This window comes from Pundamilia nyererei, unplaced genomic scaffold (assembly GCF_000239375.1).
Source record: "Pundamilia nyererei isolate P.nyererei 1_Seehausen unplaced genomic scaffold, PunNye1.0 scaffold00297, whole genome shotgun sequence".
In the NCBI taxonomy this organism is placed as follows: Eukaryota; Metazoa; Chordata; class Actinopteri; order Cichliformes; family Cichlidae; genus Pundamilia; species Pundamilia nyererei.
The window spans coordinates 449,579-466,652 of record NW_005187698.1 but is presented as its reverse complement, the minus strand read 5'-3'; the positions used below and the strand labels follow the sequence as shown (position 1 = coordinate 466,652).

The window sequence follows — 17,074 nt, the reverse complement described above, 5'->3', positions numbered from 1 at the left end:
AAAAAAGGAAATAGAAAAAAAGTAATTCAGTAAAACCACTTATTGTGACTAGAAGCAAACACCCCATCTTGTTGACATTCATTTTCATGCATCATCTGGTGTCAGTCATTAAAAACAGAAAGCTTGGTGGCAGTGACCAAACTCCATAAACAGCCTTCAGATTATTTAATTCCCCTTTCCCTTCCTCACTCTTCCATAAATTTGCAGTTACGTAACCCCTCACCTCCCCCATGTGAACCACACCAGACGGATGGAGGGAGGGGGAAGGGGTTGTGTAACAACGCTCCTATAGACTCTGCTGCCAGTCCTCATTATAGCTGCAGGCCTGGATGCAACACGGCTCGTTTCCCCCTCCTCAGCAACACTCTTTGTTTTCCTCTGTCATTATACACCTCTCTGCAAGTTACACCTTTAGTTCTTCGCCTGGAGTGACACGTCACGCGTCCATTTAAGCGCTGCTGTTCTCAGACTACAAATTATTTCTACTGGAGCCATGCGATATGAGTGCATCAAGGATTTGTAAATTTCCGTTCTCACTCCAGCTAATGCACTGTGTGCCTGAGAACAAGCTGTGACTTGTCTGTTTGGCTATATTGGTATCCGAGGCGCTCCCGCTGAACACAAGGCTGTAGCTTTGTGCACAACGCTGCCGGGTGTGGGCCACAATAGCAGGTCATCCATTGGAGAATTCGATAGACGATTCATTTATTCTACTAAATGTTCCTCCACAGCAAGCAGTGTCAACTAAAAGCTGGAATTGTCAGTATATTGTAAAGGCACACATTCATAGGAGGCTGTAATACAGCTTAATGATAAAGTCAGGGAGGCTGGTTTATTGTGAGAGCACACCGTCTGATATACTCCCTGTACCCTCTGTGTTAATCCTCAGCTTAAAGCTATGAGATAACCTTTACAGTACACACAGGCCTCTCAATGAAATCAGTGTGCAACTCTTATCACACACACACACTCACACGGCCAGGCCTGCAGGGCATATCGTGTCCCCGAGGAGAATAGCTTCAGCAGGGGTACAAGCTGCATACTTCACATCTCCAGTGAATAAAAGGAAGTATTTACACGTGATAAAAGCCAACCTAAGGGCACAGGCATGTGTGCCCTCAGCTCTGCTCCACTGTCTGTACCAGCCAAAAACCATGCTCAGCAAATACCTGCCCTCCTTTGTGAAGCAGTTAAACTCCACCGTGGTGGAGTCTCGCTAAGGAAACATTGCACAACAAGCTAACTCAATAGGAAATCTACAGTTTATGCAACAACTGGCCAATAAAAATAAAAAAAAATAACGGAAAATTACTAAAGATGACAACTTTACATTGACTGGAGGCTTACGCTGAAATCACGGCTCAGCCCCAGCAGCCTATGGAGGCCTGCTTACCCACAGAGAGCGTCGGTGGAGAGAGTGTACCAGTATACTACACAACTATGTAGTATAACTGGTCTGCGGGCTACTCCTGGTTATTCTGTTATTGGTCCATCAGCTCAGGACAGAGTAGAGGGAAGTTACAACATGAAAAGAGCTGAAGTGAAACAAAGTGTCAAACACATTGAGAAGTGACCACCACAGTCACTGCCTGTGCTTCTCCCAGTCCCTGTGAATGTCGCCACGTGTCAACCAATCGGCATTAAACTGACACATAGGTCATCCGCAACCAGGGACATGCATCCGGGATTTTGGACGAGTGCACAGGAGCACGTTTGCAATGGGTGAAACCCTGTCTTTTTACACCGTCCATAGGGAATTGCATACACAAATTAATACAACCCCCTTAAAAGAACAATATGAGGCAGGACTCTAGCACATTATCAGCTGGGGCAAGTTTGGTAGTAGTGCACTAGAGTTTATGCTTGGAGGGTTATTAGCTTTTAAAAAAAAAAGATATTGGCTAAATGTGCAAGTATAAAGTTTTAGAATCACTACTATGCATCAATGCAACAACCACAGAGAGAGAGAGAGTGTGGTGTCAAGGACATTTCTCTCTTTGGTAAAGTAACCTGGGAAAATATTTGTCATATAGGATTATCCTTCTGTCTCTCTTAATCTACGATGGCTCCCAAATCAAAAAATGGGAGATTGTCAGAAGGCTGTGGCTGAACTGCTTTAGACATAATCAGGTGATGACAACTCAGCTTATGTTACTCACAGCCAAAGGAGGTACTAATCTTATGTTTTCCATTTTTGGGTTTGCTTCTTGAACGTCTCCAGGAAACAGTCCCAGAGGAGGCCATTAGAACAAAGACAACTACCTCACTCTGTGCCACACAAGCACCACTGCAGGGCCTTGCACCACAGATGTGACATACTTAAACAAGCCCAAAAGGTTAAAAAAAAAAAAAAGTCCATTATTCAGAGCATAGGATGTTAGGGAAATGGCCTGATCAAGAGAATTAAGAGGAAGGCTTTTCATTGGTGTTTGAGTTTAAATATTTCTGCTTTGCATATTCCTTTAGCTTCATGATCTATTCATGAAGTCAAGTGATTATTTGAAACCATTTTGTTTTGTTTTTTGAGTTAATATTAAAATACAGAATTTTTTTTGAGTTCGGTAGAAGCCTCAACTACCCAACTGTAGCAGATTTAAAGAAACTATAGCACATCCTATAAAAACTGTAGGACATTACAATTGGGTGAACCTGCGTCTTCATTTGTATTGACTACCCTGAGCTACAGTATTAGGCTAAGAACTCTTTAACCCTGGAGAACCCATGGAGTCAGATCCGACCCCATTGGTTTACTAGGGAACCCATGGGGTCAAATTTGACCCCATGGGTTCTCCAGGGTTAAAAAGATCTTCCTGTGTTTCCAAAAAAAAATAAAAAAATAAATAAAAATATGAAGCTAAAACTAGAGCAGCGTAAGCGCTATCAGAATCAAGTAGAGACCTTCCAGTGGCGTTATCATCAACAGTGGTGATAACCGTTATCTTCCAGATAGTCGCATACACATAAAGTTACCAATAACATACACTGTTCAGTGATCATGTTGCCCCAGTGGCCAAGGTCATTTATCTAATGCAGCTTTCAAATATTTTATAAATTATGTGCACAAGGTTCTAAGGCTGTTTGTGTGTGTTCGTGTTCCTGTTTAGCCATCTTTGTGAGGACCGAAAGCTGCATTCTACTATACTTGTAAGAACCAACAGTCACTTGTGAGGACACACACACTGGTCCTCACAAGTTGGAAGGCCTTTTTGAGGCTCAAAATGTGGTTTTAGTGTCAGGGTTACAATTAGGTTATGGTTAGGTTTAGGATAAGGGTTCGGTTGAGGCATTCATTTTTAACGGTTAGGGAAACCATTATGTCAATGAAGGTCCTCAATAAGATAGTTGAACGGGCGTGTGTGTAGTAAATTCGAGTGCATCCTATAGATTGTCATTCATGAGATTTATTGATTTGGTAACTGCAATTAGAAATTCTGCTTGGAGGTCAGATTCTTCATCGATTCCTGATCAATTTCCTGTGTGGCTAAAGCAGCTCAAAAGAATAAAAAAAAAACAAAAACAAAAAAAAACAAAAAAAACCCCAAAACAAAACCATACCATCACTAAAAACTGATAAGCCTGAAGTGATATGACTGAACAGTTTAAAGCTGGTTCACTGTTGTGAGTAGACTGCATATGCAGGCTTTCATGACACGTAGCCCAGCTCTCTATATTTTCTGATCTTTGATCCAGCCTGTTGAAGTGGTCTGCTTCAACAACACTTCTGCAATGCGACATGAAGATCAACTCCCTGCTGAGTCACAGAGAACCACTTGAAAAAACAAGAAGACCGGACTCTCAACACCGATTTTCAAATAACACGGTAGGAGAGACATCACCACTCCACACACACACACACACACACACGCTCTTTAGTTGTTGTTAGATGGAAAATGACACATCTAGATTTGTACCAGGCTGATTTAACTGTGATGCTGTCTGATTTCGATTGAATTTCAGGTTAACAGAAGAAAAAACAAAAACACACAGAGGGGCCATCCAATGCTTCTCACCTTAAAACAGGAGCAGCCCGGCATGCAGTGAGAAATCACAAATACAAGAAAAACATCAGAGTCCACATTTACAGCCATCACGCTGCAGCTGGTCTTCTTTTAAGCATTGCTGCAAGCATTCAACTACAAGGTCTTGAGCTTGCATGCTAGATTTACTGCCTATGTTCATAAGCATGTAGGGGGAGGATGAGGATTTTTTTTTTGCCGTTTTGTCTAGATCATCAGAACCCTCTGGAGGGTGCCATTTATTTTTTTTTATTTTTTTTTTTAAATTCTATTTGCAAGCTGCATGAGCTTTGCGATGAAATGGCTCCTGCAGGACAGCACTAAAATAAGAAGCCTGCTTTCAGTGCTGTGCTTGGTTACCAGACGGGCCTCTGGCCTTGGCGTCGCATCTATCTTCAGGCCTTGATGCTGCAGCGGTAGCAGGAGCACTGTTACCCATGCAGCTCAATGGGAGCCTATTACAGACCTCGAGGCTGCGAGGGTGTTGCAGTTCAAAGAAAGGTGGACATTGATGAAAATGTGCAGGTTAGACTTCAGAAACATGTCCATAACAAACGTCAGTAAGGAAACCACTCATAATTAAGAACACCTGGTGTATGATTGTAAAAATACTTTCTGGACTGGAAACTATTAGTTTATCAATAGAGAATTATTTAGCAACAGCAGTTATTGATTAAGGGTTTCGATTTGTTCATTGATCCATTGCCTCATTTGTTTTTTTTTTAAAATTCATTTTACACGTGAAGTAGTAGCGTACAAATCAACAATGAAAACACTTATTTAAGAATTACACTCGTTAATAATGCAAGAGAATAGTAAAAAATATAATTACTAAGTGGAAACTGCCGTTTGTTTTGTTTTTTTAATTATAAACACTTCTGCAATCCAACCCTCATCAATTACATCCCCACGTGATAAGGGCTAAAACATATTTGTTATATATTATCATGATTATTGTTGATATTAGTATTTATTTTACATTCTGAACTAATTTGCTTAAGTTGGTTAATTTTACGCCACTTTTCTACAAAACTAGCATAGAATTAAAAAAAAATATATATATATATATGCAGGCCTTGCTTCCAAAATTCAGGCCGCTATATGACTTCATTAACACGTGTAGCTTTTTCACGTACTCTGCGGCTCCGCCTCTCGATGTCTACGTGCTTCGGGACAGCTACACCCTGACGGGAAACAACCTCGTCACAGCCCTCACCCATCACCGCTGCCACCCACGTTTGTACCCGACAAATCACGCATAATCAAGCACATGTAAAAACTGATAGCGTCGATCTGAAGCGAAGGAAGGCGCAACAGGCTCGTCTCCTCCACTTCCATCCTTGAAGGTCATCACTTCTGCGCCCTTCCTGTTGCGTACTTCGATGATGGGGCCGAAATGCGCAACTCTAAAACGACTGTTTTTGAGAAGGTGATAGACTTTTAGGAGTTGTCTGTCAAATTGAGATGACATAGCATCAGTGATACAGCTAATGACGCTGTTTGTTCATTTATGGCTAACAGGCTAGCTTTTGGAAGATACAGCTAGCTGTAGGTTCAGTCAACAGCATCACATCCGCATCACCATCAGAATGACAGCCATCATGGCTGACGCGCTCAGTAACACACAATAAACGTTTAAAATTTTAACAATTTTTGGATGAGGTGACTCTTACCTGCTGATAGAGATCAAGTGAGGTGTGCGCAGAGGATGCGGAACGGTCTCCTGTTTCACTGCTGCAGCGCGACGTGACCTTTTAGAAAGCCTGGGCGGAGCTTAAACCAGGCGTCACGGCACGAAGCGACGGGGCGCATGCGCCGCAGAGCTCCAGAGTGATTGTGCATCTTTTTTTCTTCTTTGTGGAGACAGTTTGTCCTCTGTTTTCTAAAAGTACCAAGGTATTTATAGATGATGATGGTAAAATTGACAAAGCGATTGTGAACAAAGGCGGAACTTCGCCTCCTACAGTGCAAACTGTTCAATAAGATAAAAATAATTTACTTTAATTAAATAAACTCTGTATTTGGTGAGTCTTTTTTCGTCCTAGTGCTAAATAACCTCTGAAAATGATTAATACTCATGTTTTGCGGCCTAGTTATAGACAAAGCTGAGTGAACTTTTATGACTTTCACATATGTTAGATTTCTATTCATATTATTGTTTATGGTATGTTCTGATACTTCGGTAATGTAATTTGTTGAGAGGTTTCTGTAAGGCATTTGAATTTAGCATTAACAATAATATGACCTTAAAAGGAATTTGTTTTCATAAGTTTTTCTGAGATGCTGAGCTCCCCCTGGTCAAATGCAGATCTGCACTTGGTGATTTTCCCGCATACCTCTATTTTAGTTGTGGCCTAATATACATGCTCCATTTATAGTGCATTTTGTACATGTGTGTTGTTTCTTTCTTCTCACTTTGTGTAAAGATGACACTGTTGGTGCTAATGCCAACTTTCTATTTTGTGGTCATAGAGGGATGGACACTGTCAGAGTCAATGCTCAGCTAGGCTGGGCTGTTTAAATGATGCTCAGTTGGTACTAATTTTTCTTTTGCTAGCACATGGTGTGTCTTCTGCCCATCCGCTTCAAGGTTCAGTGTGTTGTGCGTTCAGAGATGCTCTTCTGCATACTTTGGTTGTAATGAGTGGTTATTTGAGTTGCCAATGCCATCCCGTCAGGTCTGATGTCAACACTGCATTTTTACCCCAGAGAAGTGCCGCTCATTGGATATTTTCTCATTTTTCTGTAAAACGTAGAGATGGCTGTGTGGAAAAGTCCCAGCAGATCAGCAGTTTCCAAATTACTCAGACCAGCATGTCTAGCACCACTAACCACACCACGTTCAAAGTCACTTTAATAACTTTCTTCCTCATTTTGATGCTTGGTTTGAACTTCAACAGGTTCCACCCTGACAGAACAAACCAGCAGAACTTTGTACAGTCAGAGTTTAATATTCCATCTGTGCTACATGGCAATTACAAAAATACATCATAACATAACATATCAAACATCAAAGAGTATTAAAAAAAAAGTCATATAAACTTTATAAACAGGAATATATACACATCAGCATTCGGTGACCAGAAATAAAGAAAGGTCAAGGATCACACACGAGGCATTCTGGGCACACATTAGGGCATACTTTACAAAAATAAATAAATAAATAAATTACATTATAATCAGATGAGCAGGTAAGTGCATAAAGGTGAGATTACTGGCAAGGGCTTACCACATCCACAGACCGTAGAAAAAGCCCTGTATCGATCAAAATGTTAAGTGGAGGTAAACGGTACTGCTGTTCCAGTCCCAGCTCTGATCTGCACACTTTTGTACAGCTCTTGGAGTCAAAAATCAAGGCTGAATGGGAAAACCACCAAGCGCTCCCCTGAGACATAGGTTATAAATGATGAAGCTAAATAAGGTGTTGAAGGCATACACATTTGTACCTGATACTGTGTCACTTGCTCGAGGAGATGATGTAGCAAAGGTCAGGTTTGGGGAAAGGTCGGATCGTGGCATGAGCAAAGGTACAGACTATGTTTCAAAGTAAAAGTTGCACAGATTGAGGCAACGAGTCTTCCATCCGCTTCTGCTAAAATAACTGCAACATCTTGCAACATGAAAATAACAGCAGAGATTTTGAAATCAACTAACCTAGCTAAAAGGATAACTATGGTTTGCACACTTAAAAGAAAAAAGAAAAAATTATTATGATCTATAATATTATGATCAACAAGCATGACATTTCCACAGGGGGTAAATTTCACAGCATTTGTCCACTATGTATTAACACGGCAGCCATGATGGTTTACTGGAAAGTGGATGCACAATAGTGCAATCTTTCTTGCACAACTGTTGGGCAAACAAGTGTGCAAGAAACTGTGCAGCCGAGAAAGGCAAACACATAAAGGAAGAATAACTTGTATTAAGCACGTCACAAAACATAAAAGTCATTGAAATATGCGTGGAGAAAAAAAAAAGGTGATTTCCATTAAGTCAGTAATTTTAAAGTTTAGAAAATTTTTAAAAGCGCACCAATTCAAGGGTGAACAAATGTGCACAAGTGTGCTTTTACACTGTAAACTCAGTGTCTGTCAAACAAACACTTCTCTGCGTGGACCTTTTTCCTGAGCAGGATGCAGTGGGAGTGCTGGGCCAGGCAGCGGTACAGCTGTGTGAGTGTTTGCGCTGGGATCCTGCTGCGAGTGTGGCGTGGCGGGTGGGCTGAGGAGCGAGTCGTAGTCGAAGCCTTTGAGAGGCTGTAGGGACAAAGTGAGGCCTCGTCGAGCTTTGGCCGCTCGGTCCGGTCTCTCCCGCAGCTCCAGAATCACCTGACAGCAACAGAGAGGAGAAGTCAAGACTCATGCTTCAGCTTACAGAGGAAACAACCAAACCGAGGACATTCAGACGTCTCGTCTGTTACCTCCATGGGCTGACGCTGCAGTAGGTCGAGGTCAAAGGTTGATCCGCGGAAGAAGGTTTGCCGCTGGAAACGATCAAGCGTCCTCAAGCGACGCGAGGGAGTCTTGCATAAAAGCTGGACAGGAAAATGTGCAGATGATGATCTGACCGTTCAACTGGCTCGCTGCTTAGCAGATATACAATAAATGATTACCTCTGTTATTAGCAAGGCCAGTGGGGAGCTGAGGCTGAGGGGCATCTCATAGGGGAAGCTCCTCACTTTCCTCAACATGCTGCAGTGGTCTGGTTCAGGAGCCACGGGGAACTGACAGAGGGAAAATTCAGGGGATGATTCATCTTTTGCTACTTTGATAGATTAATACTTCAGCATGCCAGAACATTAAATGAACACAGTCTTTCATGCTCATGTGTCACTGAGAGATTAATCGAACTGCTGACCGTGCAAACAGGCAACAATAGCTAACCTTCCCAGTAGCCAGTGAGAAAAGTAGAATTCCCAGTGACCACCAATCAGCTGCATGGTTGTAGGGCCCACCACTCAGCACCTCAGGAGCTGCAGAGGACAGAGAACCCTCACAATGTTTTTCCATTCATAAATTCACCTCCCAGTAAAACATAATTAGATACGCTCTAAATGCTTCCAAATCCCAGCATCTGCAGCTGTGGTGGGATGAGCTGCAGGGGAGGTTAAGAGTGGATGTTTTCCTCACCCATATATTGGATGGTTCCACAGATGGTAAAGGCTCTTCCCCCTCTCTCCAGGCGACGAGACAAACCAAAGTCAGCTAGCCGGATGTGTCCTAGAAAAGATCATTTTCTCTATGTTATGATGAGTATGAAATCCCAGGCTTTTTTTTTTTTTTTTAACTGATACAGGCTGGATTTTTCTTTGTATCATAATGCTCCCTCATAGTTTGCAGTGATAGGTATTGATTGATAGACGTGCACAGCTCTGTTTTCTAGAAGCTTCTGTGCTTTTCCCTCATACCAAAGCTATGCTGCTCTCTGCTGGGGATAAGATTTACTTACCATTGTCTGTCAGCAGGATATTTTCCATCTGCAACAACAGAGCAAAATAAATAAATAGGTGGATGAGATTACACTCTTGCACTGAATTCTTATGCCACACACCGTGTCTGCCATCGGATTACTGCGAAACACTGATGAAAGGAAACCTGTAGCCTGTAACAAAATATTAAAACAAAACTCTAAATACGGTATCTGATAAAAACACAAAGTATCAAACAAATTCTACTTCAATAAAATATTTTGTGGCAATTTAAACATTTTTAATGCATTGTACACATTGTTGTGTTCATGCATTGACTAAAAAACAGGAATGAGCAGTTTAGAAACTTTTTAGTAAGTATTCAGTATTCAGCCTTACAAAACCAAAAACAGCCTTTGTACGTGTGCATGATGGAAAAGGAAGCTGAGCTTGCTGTTCTTATATGAGACGCAAAAGTAGGGCATCCAGCTGGAAAGGTTTCAGAGTTAAGACAAAAACTCTTCATGATAAATGTTAGGCTTGCAGCATTTGATATCCTTTATTCTAGCCTATGGTATTCCTATGGATACCTTACTCCATCCATGGGAATGAAGCAGCTAAGTAACAGCCTGATAATCAAGTGCACTTGATTAGCTGATATGCAATGCTTGGAGAATTTCCCAAAAACCCATTTCAGACTCTACAGGCCTCAGTTAGTATGTTAAATGTTAAAGTTAATGACAGCACACTTAGAAAATAACTGAACAAGTATTTGGAAGGATTGCTAGGAAAAAGCTTCTTCTCTAAAATAAAGAAGCATTGCTTAGTTTTGCAAAATTCCATCAAAACAACGCTTTCTCAGCATTCAAGATTTCTCAAACAATGCCTGGAGTGACCGAAGTGGAATATCAGCAGTAAAATATCAACTGTCAAACACTGCGGTGACAGAGGGCTGATTTGGGCTTGTTTTGTAGTTATTGAATCAATAATGAATTCATCTGTATACCAAAGTATTCTAGACACAAATGTGAGACCACATGTCTTACAGCAAATCTACAGCAGAATGGCTGAAAAAAAAAAGAACCAATGAGCAATGTCAATGTCCAAGGTGGTGGGACCTTAAGAGAGCTGCTGTGAACAACTTCCCACAAACATCATTAAACTCAAACAAAGTTGTAAAGAACAGTGGGACAAATTTCCTTTCACAATGATGTAAAAGACTGAGGACTGCAGAGAGTCCTGTGAAAAACCTTGATATGAATATGTGTTGCCTGAAATGATCTAGATGCCTGTGCTTAACATAGGTTTTGTGTCATTGTACAATTTTTTTGGTTTTTACCTTCACATCTCTGTGGATCACCCCAAAATCGTGCAGAAAGCCTGTAAAAAAACAACAACTAGTAAGCAAACAGGTTTCAAATCCATGTCTTCGTACTGGCAAACTGAACCATTCTGACTTTGCTGTGTTGCTGGTGGAGATCCTTAGAGAGCTCATCTGTTTTTAATAAGACCACCTCTGATAATTACTTCCAGTTAAATAACTGTGGAAACGACGCTTTGAGCTAATTAAGATTTCTGAAGGGAAAAGTCAGGCTTACAGTACGGATGAGGGTTCACATCTTTCATTTAATTAGTAATGTAATAGCATACACACCAAGCGCACATCCCAACTCTGCAGCAAACACTCGCACCGTGTCCTCTGGGAACTGACCAATCATCTGCCAGTAGGTGTAGAGGTCTCCTGTGCTGCAGTAGTCGCACACTGTTGGAGAAGAAACAGGATCAAAGCATGCCTCTGTGCAGCGGTGCGAGATGTGACTGGGAAGTGAAGGTCAGCGGGAGGTGGAACACAACACTGCTCAAGTTAGGGAAGAGACAAGAGTGAAAACGGTCTTTCTCTAGGAAGCAAGCAAGGTGGAATTTTAAGGCTGGCTGCCTTAATGGAGCATGACTTTAAACTGCATGTGTGTGCGTTTGTAATAATGAATCACCACACTGTAACTGAGGATAGCCATATTTATTTAACACTGTTACATAAGGCAACATAACAATTAAGCAACTGTTTAACCTTAATTGCTTTAAAATATCTGCAGAGATCTTCATCGGTTTGTTGTGGTGACTTCCATGTACTCTACATTTCAGGCTCAAAAAATATGTGACTCAGTGATGATTCACAGTATGTTCAGCATCTGGTTTTCGGGGGCTAACTCGTTCTCTTTTTGCAGGGGGTGGAGAGGCAAACAAAGTGGGTCACACTTTCTGAGTCAGTGGCTAATTTGGAAAAAGAGGGTAAATGCTCAGGAGGAAAGAGGAAAGAAGTCGAAGAAGCTACACGATGCAGAGGGAGTGGTAGACTGGGGTTGCAGGGCTGGAGGGTGTTTGATAAAGGTGCGATTAAACGTGGGGTACAAGCTCAAAAGACCCTGAATTTTAAAGTCTCGACGGGAACCTCTTTGCCTTTTTTTTTTTTTGTTCATCGTGTTGTAGGAGCTGGGTTTGGGTGGGGCTGTAGGTAGATCTTGGACCTAGCTGCCAGTTTTGAGGTGAGAAAAGGTGAGGTGAAGTAAAGGGAGAGTGGATCTGGGTTGGATTGGGTCACCGGTCTCTGTCTGACTCACTAATGTAGACGTGGCGCTGTGTCTGCCAGCAGTCCTGGAGGTCATGGACAAATGGGTGGCGCACCTGACGCTGCAGGCAAAGGTCAAAGGTCAGCCCGGAAAAGCTCAACCGACCATTGTTTCTGAGAGATCACGTCACTCAGAATCGCATTAACTTCAGACTTTACAGGGACACGCCATTTTTGTGAGAAGGCAAATAAACATAAATGGTTCATCACCATCACAGCAGATTTTTTCTACCTTCTATCAACATTTCTAAAGTTAAGAAATCAAAGAATAGCACAATATTTACATGAGATCTTATCACTTATTAACTGTTAGCAGTAATTATCACTCACTGACTATTATGTGTACTTTAGAAAGCCTTGGTTTGTTGAGTGCTAACTGTATGAAATGCAAATATAGTGCCTTCGAAGTTAACACAAAACCCACCTGGACTACAACTTCTTCCTTTGACTGCTCCAAAACCCCGAGTCTTAAAATCTCTGCTTTAGGTATGACCTGTGGGCAGACACAAGATGAAATCAGGCCACTGTAATTATAAATGAACCATGAACACAATTATCTCACAGCTTCAGTTTCCTGCAACAGCCTGATTGGTATTTATGTTAGAATTTAAACGCAGAAAACCTATATGTTAAAACCCAGATAATCAACACTCACTTTAACAGCATATGTCTTCTGTTTGACCTTGTCCTTCACTTTCAGGATGGGTCCAAATGAACCTTTGGCGATGTAGCCCAACACCTAGTGAGGCGAGAACAATGCAGACACAGATACAATGGGATGGTGTCTAGTTAAAAAAAGAAAGAAGTAAAAGCAGAACATGAGGAAGCTTTGTTCAATCATAAGATGCATGATGTGGCGCTGGCGTTCAAAATGACCCTCACCTGAAAGTGTTCGTGGCCAGGCACAGTTCTGTGGGGGAATTCGGGGAGGAACATGGTAATAAACCCCGGCAGGCTCCACTCCGCTCTCAGCTTGTGGGGACCAACTCCTGCCAGCCTCAAGACGTGGTCAGGGATCTCGGGGGCTTTGCCCTGGAGCATTCGACGCTGGCCCAGATGAAGGGCAGACGGGGCAAGGCGACACAGGCCCGCTGGGACAGACAGGCCAATGTTTGAGAGGAAGCCGCGCCATCCAGAAGATAAGTGCTCATTCTCCTGCCCTTCGGAAGGCCTCTGTTGGGGAAACAAAAGATAAAGACACAGTTTTGTAGATGCTACAGAAGAAACAGGATAAAAAAAAACATTTAGATTGTCTGTTTTTATTACACAAACTCCTGGAGAACAAAAATGAATAGACTGTTCATTCAGAGAGTGTTTTACGCAAGGTTAAGTACCAACACTTATCAAGGCAGGCGTGCACTGCTGAAAGCGCCCTTCTGCTTTCACTTGACCTTTTGGAAACTAGAACACACAAAGAAAGTTGGCACAGGACAACCTGTACTGAAAAATGCTTTGTAAAAATACAGAAGAGAATTGCCTAAATGCTGCTCTAAATTTACAGACTAAGTCCAAACACAACTTACTGTAGCAATAACTTGAATTAGTCGTATTCCGTATGACTTTATCAGTCTCACACGTTGCTGTGGAGGAATTTTTGCGACTTTTTCTTTGTATCGTTGCTTCAGTTCATTGAGATTTGCAGGCATTCATTTATGAACAGCACTTTTAAGGTCCCACCAAAGCATTTCAATCAGGTTAAAGTCTGGATTTTGACTGGGTATTGACACCTTGACCTCAAATTAGACTGTAATAAACTTGGGTATAAGAGGACTTTGTGGTCAACTCAGCGACTGCAAAACAAGCTCAAATCATCACCCCTCCACCGACGTGTTTGGCAGTCGGTATGACGTGTTTGTGATGTTACGCTGGGTTTGGTTTTCATCTGTCTAAAGGACATTGTTCCAGAAGTCTTGTGGTTTACTGAGATTCAGCTTTGCGAGCCTTAGCCATACTTGCAAAAATGTTTTTTGTAGAGGTTTTTTTTCTTAGTAACCCTCGCAACAACTTCGTTCAGTCTTTTTTTCTAACTTTTCCTCCTTTATTTGTACTCTTTGTTTAACATCTACAGCTCTTTTGTGATTCTGTATCTTTTATAGTCTCTCTCTCTCTCTCTCTCTCAAACACACACACACACACAGCACTTTTGAATTTTATCTTAGTGTTTGTTAAAAAAAACAAAAACAATGACACATGTATCTGGGGTTGTATTTAAATAATTTTACAACCTGCCATAGATTTGAAAGACAGTACACAGTATATACTTGATTTAATTTATAAAAGGTTGCTTTCCTAACGATTGTGGCTTACTGTACAAGACATCAGACTTTGCTATAATACAGCCCCATCTTCATCCCTCAAATGCCTGAGTGGAGCCGAGTGGTACAGCATTTTCATGTAACCATTCCTGCTCTCATATATAAAAACACTCCCTGGTCTGCATCCAAAGTGCAGTCACCGGGTCAACAAGCCCCCTCCCCGTGGACATCTCTGCAGCTATGTAATGCAAGATGCGCGTAATCAGCCATGCAGAGTGTCATTATCATCCGAGCAAAATAAAGGGGCACATCTACTCCGCTGTCACTCTGCTAAACAGCTTCGACCAGTGACCGCAATCTGGGGAGTGTCAGACTTTTGTTTGAAAAGTGACGAATTTGCATTCAAAGTGAATGGTCTCACCCCATATATCGTAACGTGGGAATAACACATTGTAATACTAATTGGCGACTTTTCACCGTTACGCAACTTCAGCACACTTTTCAGGTCCCAAGAGATTGCGGAACCCCGTCACACAGGGAACCCCCACCCCCACCAAAGCACGTGCCTTACACCTTAGCAACCAGATATCCAACTCACCTTCCTGTTCTTACTGCCGTCGGCCCCCATCTGTGTGACAGGACATCAGCGCAGTGCCCTCATACCGACGTCTGCTCTTCATTTAGCCATCCGCGCTGTTCCGCAACCTCTCCACGAACAACGGTGTCGGGCTGCACGAACACAACGCGTACCTTTCGCTAACAATCTGCAGCTGATCGGGCTACGCGGTGTAAAATGTGACAGATATGGCGATATAAAGAAAACAAGTTAATCCCGCGTATGGGCAACGTCAGCGTAAATCCGCCCCCATCACTACCGTCCAATGAGAGGCACGCTTCAGATCCCTGTGCTGCTGCTTGCGGTAATCAGAGCCTCACACATCAATTATACACGTCGGTGACAGTTTCTGTTAGGTTTGCATCATTTGCATTGGCGTGACTTGTTGTGTGCACAAAAGCAAACGTGTAACAGAAAAGCCTCCTGTATCTCCCGATACATTTTTCAACCCCCCATTCACTTGTTCTAAAAATAAACCCATGCATGCATAATATGTGCTGTCTTAGCATGTTTGGAGGAAATGTGAATGCTGAATGCAATTCATTTAATTAAAAATGCTACAGCGGGAGCACTGATACAGAAAAGGAGTGCATCTTTCTCCCATACTGGCTTCTCTTCACTGATTCCCTGTTAAATCCAGAATCAAATTTAAAAGCTGTATCCTCACAAACTAGAACCTCACAGTAAGATCTCACAGTATCTTATCACCCCATTTTCTTCCAGTGTGTTTTTTGCCGTGTTCCTCTCCTACCCTGCAACCCATTACAGCAGATGGCGACCACTTCCTCAGCCTGGTTCTGATGGAGGGTTTTTCTTTCCCACTGTCACCAAGTGCTTGCTCTTTGGGGATCCTTTATTTCTGTTCATATTTTGAGTTTGTTTTTTAGGAATTTTGTAATGTTCTTTAAACACTTGGAAGCATCTGGTAGGTTAATTAATTGTGCATATGTCCTATATTAGATTAGATGCTGATCTGACTACAACACGTGGGGTTTTCTCTCTATTATTATATCTTTAGTGTAGAATATGGAGCCCTTGAGGAGACTGTTGTGATTTGGCACTATATAAGTAAAACTGAATTTAATGCATGTTTGTATCATATCAAGAAGCAATGTACAATGTTGGCCATTAAATATCATGGGAAACACACAGCAATTTGAAGCGTGGTAACAGTACATTTTCTTGTTCCTTTTGAGTCTCAATATGTGATGAAACAAAGTTAGTGATCATATGAAGTACCAAAGAAGTTTATAAAGCAACGCTGGGCAAAAAGTAAAAAACAAACCAAATAGTGACAGCACAGGTGCCTTTTATTTGGGACTGAGAACATAAAAAGCAAAACAGAGCCATTGGTATGATTTTTTTTTAAACTTCTGTTACCAATGTATGGTCATTTCTACAAAATAAACCAATAAACAGGTGAGCTTTAAATAAGTAGAAAACGTTTGGGAATCCATGTCAGAGCGTTCAGGGTTAAAAGGAGCATCTGCTGGACATTTTAGTCGTCCTCATCAAAGTCTTTCTTTCCCTGGGGAGGTTTGGGTCCTCCTGCTGGTTTGGCCATGATGATCTACAAAGGAAGAAAACAATCATTTCATCATAAGATCCATGCAGCTGAGTGAGTGGGCTTTATGGCAGAGTGGAAGCACATCACCTCTGACCTTCATAAAATAATTGATAGACAAACATTAACCACAGCATCCAAAATGTGTTCAATCTTAAACTGCTGTGCTTATTTATAAATGAGGGGACTATATTTTCAAAGTAAAAAAAAGACCATTTAAATCCCTACAGATATTCCAGAAGTCCATTTATAGTGATTAAACATTCATGAGCACACGTGGGAGTATGTTGTGCTTTAAGAGAAATTCTCTACACAGGAAAATGTACTTGTGCACAAAACGTGAACACTTAAAATCAAATAAATAATTAAAGAAAAAAAATGAGCTAAAGAAATAATAATTAAACTCTGGGTCAGTTACTTAAGGCACTTCATGTTTCACAAAACATCTTCAACTACGTCTAAACTGAATTAATCTTCTCTTAAAATAGATTAAAAAACAAAACAGTGTTTGATTTGGTACTTGCACTCACAAACTGCTTGCGCATGCAGCATGCTATCACACCACACACACTATCTGCTCTGTGCAG

General features: G+C 41.6%; 2 protein-coding genes across 2 annotated transcripts in view; both read right to left on the bottom strand.

Moving 5' to 3' along the window:
• The window catches only part of LOC102208961 (fructose-bisphosphate aldolase C-B-like), a 4,227-nt gene extending 3,995 nt beyond the window's left edge, over nucleotides 1-232 (bottom strand). The window contains exon 1 of the mRNA XM_005751052.1: nucleotides 224-232. Coding sequence (XP_005751109.1) covers nucleotides 224-232 — 9 coding nt within the window. The remainder of the gene's footprint in view (nucleotides 1-223) is intronic.
• A 6,723-nt stretch (nucleotides 233-6,955) lies between these two features.
• On the bottom strand, nucleotides 6,956-15,169 carry rskrb (ribosomal protein S6 kinase related b). The gene is made up of 13 exons (XM_005751034.1): nucleotides 14,906-15,169; nucleotides 12,935-13,225; nucleotides 12,708-12,791; nucleotides 12,477-12,545; nucleotides 12,045-12,114; nucleotides 11,081-11,188; nucleotides 10,766-10,806; nucleotides 9,468-9,495; nucleotides 9,149-9,238; nucleotides 8,903-8,991; nucleotides 8,632-8,742; nucleotides 8,440-8,553; nucleotides 6,956-8,347 (listed from the first exon to the last, which is right to left on the bottom strand). The coding sequence occupies exons 1-13, from the start codon at nucleotides 14,933-14,935 to the stop codon at nucleotides 8,111-8,113; spliced, it is 1,362 nt and encodes a 453-aa protein (XP_005751091.1). The 5' UTR covers nucleotides 14,936-15,169; the 3' UTR covers nucleotides 6,956-8,110.
• Nucleotides 15,170-17,074: the final 1,905 nt, after the last annotated feature.

What these genes read in the sequence shown, in the direction of transcription:
- rskrb (XM_005751034.1), bottom strand. Translation starts at nt 14,935, where the DNA reads ATGGGGGCCGACGGCAGTAAGAACAGGAAG. An exon ending in AGGAAGAAGTTGTAGTCCAG is followed by an intron (nt 12,115 to 12,476) that starts GTGGGTTTTGTG and finishes CTTTGCCTGCAG; the next exon opens with CGTCAGGTGCGCCACCCATT. An exon ending in TATCCTGCTGACAGACAATG is followed by an intron (nt 9,239 to 9,467) that starts GTAAGTAAATCT and finishes GATCTTTTCTAG; the next exon opens with GACACATCCGGCTAGCTGAC.